Here is a 16,093-nt window from a genome sequence, read left to right as displayed (position 1 = left end):
GGCCCCGCGCGCACACTGGCCCCGCGCACACACTGGCCCCGCGCACACACTGGCCCCGCGCACACACTGGCCCCGCACACACTGGCCCCGCACACACTGGCCCCGCACACACTGGCCCCGCACACACACTGGCCCCACACACACACACTGGCCCCACACACACACACTGGCCCCACACACTGGCCCCCCGCACACTGGCCCCGCTCACACTGGCCCCGCTCACACTGGCCCCGCGCACACTGGCCCCACACACTGGCCCCGCGCACACTGGCCCCACACACTGGCCCCGCACACTGGCCCCGCGCACACACTGGCCCCGCTCACACTGGCCCCGCTCACACTGGCCCCACACACCTCACCCAATGTTCCTCAACAATGTGATGGTTCACTGAGGCTACAATTGCTGCTGGTCTGACTGGACAATGTTGCTGGTCTGAGTGGACAATGTTGCTGGTCTGAGTGGACAACACTGTCCTTGTGCATTTGGAGACTGTTTACTCAGCACCTTGGCTCCGTTGTATCGGCAAGGGTATTGGCTCGAGCTCCCTCCCGCTGAGTGAGGGAATGCAGACTCCAACATGGCTTTAGTTTCTAGCTGCTACCTGCAGTAATTGTTCCACAGGCTGATTCCAAATGACTAAACACACAGCAGTGTGTGGCCACGTGACGCAGAGCACTGCCGAGGCTAAACCCTACCTCCTGAAGCAACTAACACAGGTCCCAGTCAAGAACAAGGCGAGACCGAGGCAAAGTGAACGGCAACAATCACCGAGTTAGGACAAGTTGCTGGTTTAGTGCTGCCATAACTCTAAACTAAACTACATTGCAATGAGACTCTGTACTCAAGCCCTCTCATACTGTGCTGCACCTGTCTCTTGGTTTTGTGTGTCAGCACACACAGGTCTGTTTGAACACTGCCCAATCTCTCAGCAACCACCCAGCGTTATATTCACTCAGTTTGTCCGTGTCGTTGAGAAGCCTCTTGACATTCTCCTCCACACTCATAGTCCCACCTCTCCTCCACACTCATAGTCCCACCTCTCCTCCACACTCACAGTCCAACCTCTCCTCCACACTCACGGTCCCACCTCTCCTCCACACTCACAGTCCCACCTGTTCAGTATCGACATTAAATGTGACATTTGGGGACCTCGGCCCGATAGAGAATGTGAACAATCCCTGATCCTTGCAGTCCCCATTCATCACAACATGCCCAGGCTAGAGGGATCCAACACTCAGCCTTCTCTCCAATAACCAATGCCCAATACTTTACTCTGAGTCCATGTGCCCCAACCTGGTGAACCAGCCTGGTGGTATCTTGTCAAAAACACCAACAGCTTCTCTCTTGCGATTGAGACAGTTTTGCATCAAACGACGTCACTTTTAAATCCAAACTAACATTCTAACGATCACTCTAATATTAAGATCACTCTTCCCCATAAGAATCCCATATTTGTACGACAGAGGCTGCTCTGGCCAATGAAACAGCGAGCAACAAGAATGCCCATGAAGTCTCAAGCACCTGCTAATGCCACTCAATGGAATCATAGAGTCACAGTGAGGAAACAACTTGCCCACACCAACCAACATGTCCCAGCTACACTAGTCCCACCTGCTTGCGTTTGGTCCATATCCCTCCAAACCGGTCCTATCCATGTACCTGTCTAACTGCTTCTTAAATGTTGGGATAGTCCCAGCCTCAACTACCTCTTCTGGCAGCTTGTTCCATACACCCACCTGTGTGAAAAAGTTACCCCTCAGATTCCTATTAAATATTTTCCCCTTCACCTTGAACCTATGTCCTCTGGTCCTCGATTCCCCTACTCTAGGCAAGAGACTCTGTAAATCTACCCGATCTATTCCTCTCATGATTTTATGCACTTCTATAAGATCTCCCCTCATCCTCCTGCGCTCCAAGGAGTAGAGACCTAGCCTTCTCAACCTCTTCCTGTAGCTCAAACCCTCGATTCCTGGCAACATCCTGGCAACATCCTCGTAAATCTTCTCTGTACCTTTTCCTGCTTGACAATAACTTTCCTATAACATGATGCTCAGAACTGATCACAATATTCTAAATGTGGTCTCACCAACGTCTTATATAATTGCAACATGACCTCCCACCTTCTATACTCAATACTCTGACTGATGAAAGCGAAAGTGCCAAAAGCCTTGTTGACCACCTTATCTACCTGCGACTCGACCTTCAAGGAACTATGCACCTGTACTCCTAGATCCCTCCGCTCTACAACACTCCCCAGAGCCTTACCATTCATTGTGCAGGTCCTGCCCATGTTAGACTTCATAAAATGTAACACCTCACAATTGTTTTGCATTAAATTTCATCAACCATTCCTCAGCCCACCTGGCCAATTGATCAAGATCCTGCTGCAATCTTTCACAACCACTATCTACAAAACCACCCACTTTTGTACCATCTGGATAGTCCTGGTGTTACGGGAGACTTGACTAACCGGAATCAGACTTCATTTCAATTGTCCCAAAGCATTTATCAAGCTGGAAATAATGAAATGTTTCATGAAATTCAATGACTGGGCACAGATCTGAAGAAGGGTCTTGAACCAAAGCATCAACTATCCATGTTCTCCACAGATGCTGCCTGACCCGCTGAGTTACTCCAGCACTATGTGAAACGTCACCTATCCATGTTGTCCACAGATGCTGCCTGACCCGCTGAGTTACTCCAGCACTCTGTGAAACATCACCTATCCATGTTCTCCACAGATGCTGCCTGAACCGCTGAGTTATGCCAGCATTTTGTGTCTATCTTCAGTGTAAACCAGCATCTGCAGTTCCTCCCTAAACAGTACATATTACATTTGTTTAATTAAGGGTAGTGTCAGGGGCAACATTCAGTGAAATGAAAGAATAATAGCAAGAGTGTCCAGTTCAAATGCTGAAACTTTAATGATTCATTGATAACATTCGCATGAATTTGTGACCCTGAGCCTGAGCCTAACCCTGACCCTAACCCTCTGTTCCAAAGTGCAACACCTCACTGACACTTCAGAATTAAATTCTATTTGCCATATCTTGGCCCACCTTGCCAACTAGATGCTGCAGGCGTAGATACCCTTCCCCACTGTCCACTAAACCACCATTTCTGGTGTCATCTGCAAATGTATAAACAATGTAACATCATTTTCATCCCAATCATGAATGTAAAGACGAGACCCGCCCGACCCCTGAGGTTCATAGTGAACCCGCAGCTCCTCACACCAGGGCAAGAGTTTGTAACCAGGAAGATTCTCGTGAGAAACCATCTCCCCAAGGCTTGATAATTACTGTGACTGTGATAATTACTGTGACATGGGTGTGGACAGAATAAATGAACAAAATCCCACTCCTGCCTTCTAATATTATAAACCAGCAGACATGTTATGTTTTATAAAAAACAGGACCCCACGACCTTCCCTCAGTCATGATGCCCGAGACCGTCCCGTACCAGACCCGTCCCGTACCAGACCCCGTCCCGTACCAGACCCCGTCCCGTACCAGACCCCGTCCCGTACCAGACCCCGTCCCGTACCAGACCCCGTCCCGTACCAGACCCCGTCTTGTATCAGGTACTGTACTGTATCTCACACCGTCCATATCCAACCCCGTCCCATATCCAGCCCCAATCCTGTATCAGACATTTGTCGGCACTGGGCCTGTACTCGCTGGAGTTTAGAAGAATGAGGGGGGACCTCATTGAAACTTACAGAATAGTGAATGGCCTGGATAGAGTGGATGTGGAGAGGATGTTTCCATTAATGGGAGAGTCTAGGATTAGAGGTCACAGTCTCAGAATTAAAGGATGTTCTTTTAGGAAGGAGATGAGGAGGAATTTCTTTAGTCAGAGGGTGGTGAATCTGTGGAATTCTTTGCGAATTCGGCTGTAGAGGCCAAGTCAATGGATAGTTTTAAGGCAAATAGATAGATTCTTGATTAGTGCGTGTCAGGGGTTATGGGGAGAAGGCAGGAGAATGGGGTTAGGAGGGAGAGATAGATCAGCCATGTTTGAATGGTGGAGTAGACTCGATGGGCCGAATGGTCTTATTCTACTCCTATCACATGAGCTTATGAGACCCACTCCCGTACCATTGCACATGACCCCATGCCCCGTCCCCATTGTTACTCTGGCCACCAGCAGTCATTGCCCCAGCACCTCAACTCCAGTCCTTACAGATAGAACGCGAGTTCTCAACTACATTTAATTTGAAAATGAATGTAAGGGAAATCAAGGTGATCGCTCACACTGCAGGTATCACATGACCAGAGAACCACAAACTAGTAATCACACTTGTCTGGTCTCGACTTCATCATCGAGCAAAGCTCAGGCGCTGACACACACCGCTCCACATTTGCATGGGTGTGTTTGGATATTCGCTTACACAAGTGCAGGCATGTTGGCCACTTCCAGTACCTGCATGAAACAATACCTGCCTTTCATCCCAGCCTCTCTCGTTTTACAGCAGAGCCCGCTCCCACATCCCCGGAGATAGGCCAGCACCTTGCTCCACACTCTAACACTGATCTCAGCTTCAGTAATCTGCTGAATGGAGACATTGTCATCGATGTACAAAACATGAGGACACCAATTTATCTGGGGCACCGCGTGTGGAGGGGGGGGGGGCACCGCGAGTGGGGGGGGGGGGGGGGGGCACCGCGGGTGGGGGGGGGGGGGGCACCGCGGGGAGACACTTCACAACTCGGCCAAACCTGTCCGACCACTCAGTTCAAAATAACAAACCACCTCATCTTGCCTTGTTACAACGAGACAGGTTGGCGCAATCCAGAAAACACCTTGTGTCCCGGTTATGTCCTGTCTCGGCCAGTCCCGTGTCCCGGTCTGTCCCGTGTCCCGGTTATGTCCCGTGTCCCGGTTATGTCCCTGTCCCGGTCTGTCCCGTGTCCCGGTTATGTCCCGGTCAGTCCCGTGTCCCGGGTCTGTCCCGTGTCCCCGGTCAGCACCGGTCAGTCCCCTGTCCACACGTAAACCTAGACGTGGCTCAGAAGCCGGCAGCAATTGACCAGTGCAGTTCCCGAGGCAGAGCCACTACAGTCCATGACATCCATAGCCACATGTCGGCGGCTCACTGCGGCGCTGTATCCCGGGTCTGTGTGTGTGAACACACCGGCAAATACCTGCTTTCTTCTTTCCCGGTCGGCGGCCGAGGCCGATGTGCCAGGCGGGCCGCGGCTTGGCGCTTTGGGCCACTCGCTTCTTATGGTGACTGTTCCCCATTGCGCTGTTCTCCGGAGCCGCCCGCACTCGCTCCTCATCGCTACACAATGGGTGACACTTGGCGCTGGGCCATACACACATCTATCTCTCTCTGCACCAGCGGGCGGGGACTGATCAGCGAGCCTCTACAATCATCCGAGCCCCACCTCGCCGTTCCGTTCCGTTCCGTTCCTCTCTGCCCGCCTTGTCTGCTCACTTACAGGGAACGGAGGGACAGACTCTGTGGGCAGTTGGAACACAGAACGGTACAGTACAGGAACTGGCCCTTCGGCCCACAATGTCTATGCTGTACACGATGCCAAATTAAACTAATCTCTGTCTGCACGTGATCCATATCCCTCCATTCCCTGCATATCCTTGTGTCTAAACGCCTCTTAAACGCCACTATCGTCCCTGCCTCCACCTCCACCTCCACTCCACCCCGCAGTTTGTCCCAGTCTTCTCTGAAGATCTCTCCTGGTCCCAGAACACTGATGCAATTATCAAGAAAGCACATCAGCGCCTCTAATTCCTGAGAAGATTACAGAGAGTCAGTTTGTCAAGGAGGACTCACTCTAACTTCTACAGGTGCACAGTAGAGAGCATGCTGACCGGTTGCATCGTGGCTTGGTTCGGCAATTTGAGCGCCCTGGAGAGGAAGAGACTACAAAAAGTAGTAAACACTGCCCAGTCCATCATCGGCTCTGACCTTCCTTCCATCGAGGGGATCTATCGCAGTCGCTGCCTCAAAAAGGCTGGCAGTATCATCAAAGACCCACACCATCCTGGCCACACACTCATCTCCCTGCTACCTTCAGGTAGAAGGTACAGGAGCCTGAAGACTGCAACAACCAGGTTCAGGAATAGCTACTTCCCCACAGCCATCAGGCTATTAAACCTGGCTCGGACAAAACTCTGATTATTAATAACCCATTATCTGTTATTTGCACTTTATCAATTTATTTATTCATGTGTGTATATATTTATATCATGGTATATGGACACACTGATCTGTTTTGTAGTAAATGCCTACTATGCTCTGTGTGCTGAAGAAAAGCAAGAATTTCATTGTCCTATACAGGGACACATGACAATAAACTCACTTGAACTTGAACTCACCATCCGAGCCGTGCCCTGGTCTCACAGCTGCCGGCCGGCAGGAGCTACAGAAGCCTCAGGTCCCTCACCACCAGGTCCAGGAACAGATACATTCCTGCAACCATCAGGTTCTTGAACCGACCCTCACGACCCTGATCCCACCTCAGCAACATGGACTTGTTTACTAATTGTGTCTTACTCCAATATATTCTTTTTTCTTCTCATTGTCTTGTAGAAATTGTGTAATTCATGTATAATTAATGCATTTGTGTATTGTCTGTGTCTCTGTCCTGTGACGTTGCTGCGAGCACGAGTGACATTGTACCTGTACCTCACCTGTAGCTCACCTGTACCTGTACCTGTACCTCACCGGACCTGTGGACATGACAAAGGACTGGACTTGAGCCTTGACGCTTTTGGAGTTGGTGATGATGGTGTTGGGCAGGAACGGGGTGACCCTGGGCTCAAGCCAGTTGTAACACCGCTCCCCTGAGACACTCACTCTCACTCTCAATGCGTAAGGAAGGTCTGTCCCACGCGTCTGGGTCAGGAACAGGGAGGCAACCAGGGCGACAACCAGGGAGGCAACCAACGCGACAACAACGCGACAACCAGGCCGACAACCAGCCACTGTTGCCGCTCAGCATTCCCGTTAATATCCGAGCCACAGTTCCTTCTGTCTACACACTGGGCTGCACTGCTCTGAAAATCTCTTAATGATCAAACTATTGGAATTAATTGCGAGCCTCTCACCCTTCAATGGGATCCCAGCAAAGTATCTTCAAGTATGTTATGACAGGCCTGATAGAAAGATCCAGATTCGTCAATTTCCTCAATAAATGTTCCCGTTGTCAAGAACAAGTTCCGGGAACATTTGCTGAGAAAACTACCTGCAGAATGAACCAGCAATGATGCCCAGAGCAGCCAGTGTCTGTAGCCAGGGCCCAGAGCAGCCAGGGCCCAGAGCAGCCAGTGTCTGTAGCCAGGGCCCAGAGCAGCCAGTGTCTGTAGCCAGGGCCCAGAGCAGCCAGGGCCCAGAGCAGCCAGTGTCTGTAACACGAGGGCCGCTCCTTAATACCATCATCCAGCCCCGAACTGAAGCTTGGCAATTCTAAGAATAATCCAACTAATCAGTTCCATTCATAGTTATAAAACCCACCCAAGTTGCTGTGGCCATCGATCACAGAGTGAGTTTTATTCCTGTCGGGGTGTGGGACTTTGGACCACGGAGCCGCCTGAACAAAGACTTTGTGTTGAAGCTGCACAACATGTGATGCAAGGGAGGGTGGCCGCATAGGCGTGTTACCTGCAACGCATTACATGCGTGTTTACATGCGTGTCGCAGCCAGATTCATTTTACATTTCTCTGCGTCCACCCAGTTTGCGAGTTCTATCTTTCCTGGCAACAAGCAACAACACTACATAACACTTATCAGTAACAACTTACATTTCATCATATTTATTGTATTATTCCTGATTAGTTCCAATATTGCTCCTTTGTACCAAATAATTGTAAATAGTGTGGGGATGAGGGCGGTCTAGACACAGAAACACAGGCCGGGGTGGGAGTTGTGCGATTCCCAGTGGGAATTCACCCGGTCCTTGAGAATCTGGCATCATGTTTCATGATGTGATTCTCACGGCCATATTCCATTCCCCAGCCTCCCTGGTCAGTGATGCTCACATACTGATGCTTCCCTGAGTTCACAATGACCTTTACTGTACACACAGAAATGAATGAACCAGGCAGATGAATGGATCATATAGGTGATATAATATGCTTCCTTCAAAGGGTTAGCTGGAATTCACATCGAACACAGCCGAGCTGTAAATAACCTGTACTAACCTGCAGATTATCTGAGGTAATTTTCCCAGTCAAACCTAAACCACTCTGGTCCTCAGCCTGTCCCATCAATGGGAATTGCAACAACACACCTCCAGCCCAATGTAATCACATCCAGAACATGGAACAAACTGGAGGGGAAGCCGGAATCCATCAACTGCTCCTTGGGTGAGTCAGTGCCGGAGAGAGTCAACAGCCTCAAGTTCCTGGGCTAAAGAGAGTGGTGGACACTGCCCAGTCCATCACAGGTACTGACCCCCCCACCACACACTGCCCGGTCCATCACAGGTACTGACCCCCCCACCCCCCCCCCCCACCATACACTGCCCGGTCTATCACAGGTACTGACCCCCCCCCCCGCCCCCCACCATTGAAGGGATCTACAGGAGGCGCTGCCTCATAAATGCAGCCAGCATCATCAGAGACCCACACCACCCTGGCCACACTCCCATCTCGCTGCTACCATGGGGGAGAAGGTACAGGAGCCTGAAAACTGTGACCTCCAGGTTCAATAACAGCTTCTTCCCAACAACTATCAGGCTCTTGAACACTGCACAACGCTGACCTCAGCAACTGTGATCTAACACGGGCTGTGTCTGTGGTTGCTCCATGGACCTCAGTTTTTGCACTATTATAGTTACCCAATATTTTGGGTATTCATGTATGTATTTCTGATTATTATATATTATCTGTGTGTATTGTCTTTATGGGCAAGTACGTCTAAAGGGTCTCGATCCGAAACCTCACGCATTCCTGAGTTACTCCAGGTTTTAGTGTCTATCATTGACAATTAAGCACTCTTGACATAATTCCCATCTGGAAAATGCAAAATTGATTTCTCGGTTTGTTTTCAGTGATTGCTTGCAGCAGATTCATTGTTCTTCATTCTCACTAATGCAAGATTTGGCTTACGGACCTTCACAGAAAATATTGTTACACAGTATCCTTAAATAGTTACGTTAAATGCAGTTGATGCTTAATAAAAATAAACCTAATGATTTCCATGACAGACAGGAAAATAGATGTGCAACAAGTCGTTGATTCACAAATCCCAAAGTATCAACTACGTCACTGCACAAATATGTTCAACATGAATTTAAATTTCCACAAAAATATAAGCTGTACACAAAACAGCAGCTGACTTGGAAAGCACATTCCATAAATCAACACAATCTTAGATTTCAGGGGAATTTGTATCTTGTTCTAACATCACGTTTGAGCCTCTTTGATCTATTACAAACCTAAAAAAATCCAATATGTTGATCAAATGATCCAATAATGGCAGAGTAGTCAGATCTCATTTAAATGTCATGTTCATTAGGATTAGGAGCAGAATTAGGCCATTCAGCCCATCAAGTCCACTCTGTCATTCATTCATGGCTGATCTAGGTATCTCTCCTTCCTAACGCCATTCTCCAGCTTTCGTCCCATAACCCCTGACACCCGCACTAATCACAAATCTATCACTGCCTTAAAAATATCCATCGACTGGGCCTCCACAGCCCTTTGTGGCAAAGAATTCCACAGATTCACCACCCTCTGACTAAAGAAGATGAGGAAGGTACATGAGACATTTATTGCTGCTGCCCTCCCTCTGTGTGGCAACCTCACAGTTAAGTACCTGGTCAGCTGGAGCAGGTTACCTGGTAAATACTGTCAGCTGACACTGAGTCAGACTTGGCAGCTGGACTCGGGGATGGCTGAGGGAAGCCTTGTGTAAACCCTGTGATGATTCCTGTCAGCTGGGGGAAGGGCAGGCTGGTAACAGAGTGATGAGGCGATGAGATGGTTGGTGTGAGATAGCATCAAGTGAGACCAAAGCTGGGAGTGAAGGGGGAGGCAAGGTGGTGGGGGGGAGGCAAGGTGGTGGGGGGTGGGGGGTGAGCTGGGAGTGAAGGGGGAGGCAAGGCGAGGGGGGGGGAGGTGAGCTGGGAGTGAAGGGGGAGGTAAGGTGGGGGTGAGCTGGGAGTGAAGAGGGGGCAAGAGGGGGGGGGGAGGAGGTGAACTGGGAGTGAAGGGGGAGGTAAGGTGGGGGTGAGCTGGGAGTGAAGGGGGGGCAAGAGGGGGGTGAGCTGGGAGTGAAGGGGGGGCAAGGCGGGGGGGGGGCAAGGCGGGGGGGGGGGGGGGAGCTGGGAGTGAAGGGGGGGCAAGGCGGGGGGGGGGCAAGGCGAGGGGGGGGGAGGTGAGCTGGGAGTGAAGGGGGAGGTAAGGTGGGGGTGAGCTAGGAGTGAAGGGGGGGCAAGAGGAGGGGGTGAACTGGGAGTGAAGGGGGAGGTAAGGTGGGGGTGAGCTGGGAGTGAAGGGGGGGCAAGGCGGGGGTGGGCAAGGCGGGGGGGGGAGTGAGCTGGGAGTGAAGGGGGGGCAAGGCGGGGGGGGGTGGGTGAGCTGGGAGTGAAGGGAGAGGCTGGATGGTCACTAGAGGTCTGCACTGAATGTGAGATTGCAGCATCAAATGTCTCAGAGATCGAGATGCCACGATTGGTGGCTCCTGCAGCAGCTGTGGTCTGACGGACCAGGGCACAATCTCAGGTACATTTAGAGTGATGCAGTGTGGAAACAGGCCCTTCAGCCCAACTTGCCCACACCAGCCAACATGTCGCATCTACACTTGTCCCACCTGTCCCCGTTTGGTCCATATCCCTCTAAATATGTCCTATCCGTGTACCTGTCTAAATGTTTCTTAAACTTTGGGATAGTCCCAGCCTCAACTACCTCCTCCGGCAGCTCGTTCCATTCACCCACCACCCTCTGTGTGAAAAAGTTACCCCTCAGATTCCTATGAAATCTTTACCCCTTCACCTTAAACCTATGTCCACTGGTCTTCGATTCCCCTACTCTGGGCAAGAGACTCTGTGCATCTCTCATGATTTTATACACCTCAATAAGATCACTCCTCATCCTCCTGCGCTCCAAGGAGTCGAGTCCCAGCCTACTCAACCTCTCCCTGTAGCTCACACCCTCTGGTCCTGACAACATTCTTGTAAATCTTCTCTGTATATCACGGAGTGCCAGAGGACAGACTGTTTCATTGCCACGAGCACCGGAGCAACCACATTCCTCCTCACAGCAGTCCCACCGGCCCGTAAACGCAATACACGTAGATATATAGATATGTAATAAACAAAAGATCAATATATTAATAACTCCAATACTGGTGCAAATAAAACCTCAAAGCCCTGAGTGCAACGAAATAAATCAATAGTTAATTGTTGAGGTGTTGTGTTGAGCAGCATTCAATACCTAATGGTTACTGCAAAAAACGGTTCCTGAACCTGGAGCTCACGGTTTTCCAGCTCCTGTACCTTCTTCCCGATGGTAGCAGCGAGATGAGAGCAGGGCCAGGGTGGTGTGGGTCTCTGGGTCAGGGTGGTGTGGGTCACTGGGTCAGGGTGGTGTGGGTCACTGGGTCAGGGTGGTTTGGGTCACTGGGTCAGGGTGGTGTGGGTCACTGGGTCAGGGTGGTGTGGGTCTCTGGGTGACTATCACAACCCATGTCACCCCCTTCATTAATACCTAGACACTTCCTTCAATTCCCCATTCTCCCTCTTCATTCAGTCTCCCCCCTCTCCACTTTCCTCCACTATGTGGCCATGGACACAGAATCAATGGGATAATGGGGAGTTTGTGTCTGGTTTGTCACGTGTATCGGGGTACAGTGAGAAGCTTTAGTCGCACACTTTACTGTAGAACAGCAGTGAAAAACTCACCTTGGGTGGAGTGCAGCATCTCTGTTAAATCGACCCTCAGCCGAGCAGAGTCCACTCTGAAAAGTGCCCCAGCCATGGACAGGACCCGACCCTTAGGCTGCAGTGCAGAGGTCAGAGGTTGAAACACCAGGAGTGATGATTTTACTTATTAATTCACGGAAACGTTAAATGGAAGAAAAGTTCTGATGACCAATTCCCCTAAAACATGAAGTCTGTTACACCTCCTGATGCTGCCTGATACAACACGATGATTTAATTTAAGGGATTTCTGTCATGTCAGGGAGATCCATTGATGGGAAAGGACTTTCTGGGAACACGTCAGAGCAGCCCGTAAACCTAAACGGTTTTGATTTGAAGCAGATTTGTGATTTGTGGCCAAACCCTGAGGGGCCGGGTCAGGGCTGAAGTTGTGTTTGGTTCAATCCCTCCGTAAACAAATGGCATCATTCCAACCACACCATCGTCATGACAACAAGCTGCACAAGGCTTTCCAAAGGCCATGTGATGTCTTAACAACAAGAATATTTAGTTTAGTTTAGAGTTTAGAGATACAGTGCAGAAACAGGCCCTTCGGCCCACTGGGCCTGCACCAGCCAGCGATCCCCGCACATTAACACTATCCTACACCCACTAGGGACAATTTTTACATTTACCAAGCCAATTAACCTACGTCTTTGGTGAATATTGGCAAATATCTGGGGACAGCTTAGTCTGTCGCTCCACACACACATCACATGGGGTAAGTCAGTGTGTGAAGGTGATGAGTTCATGTCCTTGAATCACCCTTCAAGGAGACAGATATCAGCTGGCGGGGTCAAGAACATCCAGAGAAGCCAGCCCTCTGATCCTGGGCTATTTATCAAAGTAAGCTTTCCTCTTTAACCATGTTCTGGAAGAATCTATTTATATTGACGTTCCCAGAGGACTAGGGGTACCTTGTGGGAAGGGCCATCTCTGGAGACCCAGCCTCTACTGCCCACCCTGACCATTCCCTGGAGAGAGAAGAAAGCTGCCCTCAGAACCACGACACACCGTGGAACACTCTGACCAGGGTGGGGACAGCTCCAGTGGCCATGCAAGGGTGGTGACGCACTTCCAAATCAGAATGGAGTGATTGTGAGGGGAACCTGCAAGCGGTGGTGCTGCCCTGTCCTGTCCTGTCCTGTCCTGGGGCAGTGCAAGGTGTGAGTGAGAAGAGTGTTGTATGTTGTAAACAGTGAAGTCAGGGGCAGGCTGGGCTGGTGGGCAGATGGGCAGGTACCCTCCACACCAGGGCCCCGATACAGAGGGGCACAATCTCTGCGTAGAGGGACCCCCACTGGAGGGGGGAGGGGGGTGGAATATATCATCAATAAGGGTTGTATTATAGTTATTTGATAATCTAGTATCTTAGATAATTTGGTGATTTGGTGTTATGGTGATTTGGTGTTATGGTGATTTGGTGTTATGGTGATTTGGTGTTATGGTGTTATGGTGATTTGGTGTTATGGTGATTTGGTGTTATGGTGGTGGGTGTTCCCACAGTTTTGGTTCCTAATCATTATTTTGTATCGTCATCGGATCAATTATTTGTGATTAATAATGGGGGCTGATTTGTTCTGGATGGTCTTGCCCTTCCTGAGCAGTGGAAGATCTGCAAGTGGAGAGTGCTCCTGATGTGCCTTATGGACAGTCACACCACAACATGCCCAGTCTCTGAACCTGTCTGTGTCACCAGATACAGGCCGATGATCATCACATTGACCGCTCATCTTCAGTGTGGTGACGCTGGGACTGATTTCCAGCCTCCGCTTAGTGCATCCCTGAGAACAATCACCCTGTCCAGTAGATCTCCTCCAATCTTCACCCACACCCCACCCCCACCTCTATTCCCCACCCCCACCCCTCGAACTGCACCGGCACCTGCAACCAGACACTGTCCACAAGGCCACAAGCCACCAGACCCCCACCTTCTCTTGACCCCCAAATGGCACACGGACTCGGTGAGTAGCGGCATCTGCTGTGGCACTGGCTCTGATCTCAGCTCCCATTAAGTACAAGCAGGTGAAAATATTTACAGGAGGTACAAACAGAGTCAGGTTGAATGAATCACATGTTGTTGATGTAAAACACAGCCTTCTTATCATGCGTGTTCCTGGCCAGTACATTCCCAATCTGCAGAGAGTACAAATCCTTAGAGTTTTACCCAGAGACAGGCCCTTCGCCCCAACTCTCCATACTGGCCCCAATGCCTATCTACAGTTTGCTGCATTGGACCCATATCCACCCACTCCTTTCCTTTCCAAGTACCTGTTCAAATGCCTTGTAACTCTAGTTAAATTTCATTTAGTTTATTGTCATGTGTACCAAGGGCCAGTGAAAGTTTTGTTTCCACTGTATCTGGCAGCACCACCTCCACAAGCTGCTTCTTCCACCACTCTCTGTGTGTAACAATTGCCCCTTCGTTCCTAAATCTTCCCCGTCTCCTTAAACTGATGCTCTCCAGTTTTAGATGCACTATCCTCAGAAATAAAGTTTATCTCACCGGTCTATGCTCATCATAATCTAATAAACCATATAAGGTCATCGTTCATCACTCCAGTGAGAACAATCCTCTCCAATCACTCCGGATAAACACAGGCCTCCACATCCTGGTATATCTCCTCTGCATTATTTCTGTTGCCTCTACATCCTTCCTGTGATGTGGTGACCACAAGTGTATTCAAGGCTCCAACTGCAATATGACATCCCAGTGTTTAGAGTGTATGTATCAATCTGAGAAACCAAGCAGCCAAATATATTCTTCACTACCCAATCCAAATACATTCTTCACTACCCTATCCTCCTGTGTTGCTATTTTCAGGAAGCCCCAATGTTTCTGTGTGTATCAAGACTCCTAATGCCCTTTGCCAGTATTGGACAACCCAATATTCTTCATCTCACACTTGTCTGCATCGTTCCATCTCCCTAACTTTCTCACTAATCAGCATCCTGCTCTATCTTAGCCAACCTTCTTTATGATATACAATCCATTAATTTTCATCTCATCAGCAAACTTGCTAATTAGCCCACCTACATTTACATCTGTGACCAGAGATGCCAACACTGAACCCAGTTGGACACGGACACGGATGGGCCATCACCCATCACTACCCTCCATCATCATCCATGCGGTTTCACGTTCTGGACCAACCTGCCGTGCAGCGCTTTGGCCAAAGCCTTGCTTGCGTCACTTAAACCACCTCAAATGGTTTGCCGTTCTCAGCTTTCTGAATTATTTCATCTAAACTCAGTCTGATTTGTGAATCAGGATTTGCCCGGCACAAGTCCATGCTGACTCCTTCAATCACTCCTTGCTTTCCTCCAGTCAGCTGTTTGTAATAAAGATGCCAATCTCCATCAGAGGCCCAAGCATCGTCCCCAGAGATAGATCGCAGTTCAATCTTGTTCTCTCTCAATTAATTGGTGTCAGCTGGGACAGGAGATGTTCTCAAAATGTCTGGAAGGAGATTGGAAGTGATGGAATGTTCTAGAATGATCCTGCCGTGAGTGAAATGGAGAGGTAGAGAAATTCAGCCAGCATGGCTCTCTCTACCTCTGCAACACTACAGAGTCTGAAAGGAGCAGCAAATACACAGGTAATGCTGCCAAGGTGAAGACCTCTAACCTGATCTTGCATAAGCAAAGGTGCTGTCCAATTCACCTCTAACCCATGGCAGACATTGGATATTGTTCCAGTTTTAGTTTTAGAGATAGCGTGGAAACAGGCCCTCTGGCCCAACGAGTCCACACGGTCTAGTGACTAGACACAATGACTAGACACAGGGACTAGACACAATGACTAGACACAGTGACTAGACACAATGACTAGACACAATGACTAGACACAATGACTAGACACAATGACTAGACACAGTGACTAGACACAGGGACTAGACACAATGACTAGACACAGGGACTAGACACAATGACTAGACACAGTGACTAGACACAGGGACTAGACACAGTGACTAGACACAGGGACTAGACACAATGATCACCTGTGCACTAGGGACAATTAACGATTAACCTACAAATCTGCACGTCTTTGGAATGTGGGAGAAAACCAGAGCACCCGGAGAAAACCCATGCAGTCACGGGGAGAACGTATAAACTCCGTACAGACAGCACCCGTAGTCGGGGTCCAAACCTGGGTCTCTGGCGCTGTGAGGCAGCAACTCTACTGCTGCACCAGTGTCT

General features: G+C 49.7%; 1 protein-coding gene across 1 annotated transcript in view; it reads right to left on the bottom strand.

The window, feature by feature from the left end:
* Positions 1–5,348, bottom strand: part of kiaa1522 (KIAA1522 ortholog) — a 45,187-nt gene extending 39,839 nt beyond the window's left edge. The window contains exon 1 of the mRNA XM_033044750.1: positions 5,149–5,348. Within this exon, the coding sequence (XP_032900641.1) occupies positions 5,149–5,329 (181 nt within the window). The 5' untranslated portion in view covers positions 5,330–5,348. The remainder of the gene's footprint in view (positions 1–5,148) is intronic.
* Positions 5,349–16,093: the final 10,745 nt, after the last annotated feature.

Source organism: Amblyraja radiata, chromosome 27, assembly GCF_010909765.2.
Source record: "Amblyraja radiata isolate CabotCenter1 chromosome 27, sAmbRad1.1.pri, whole genome shotgun sequence".
Lineage (NCBI taxonomy): Eukaryota > Metazoa > Chordata > Chondrichthyes > Rajiformes > Rajidae > Amblyraja > Amblyraja radiata.
Note: the sequence above shows the minus strand (reverse complement) of the source record. Positions and strands in the feature narration are given on the sequence as shown.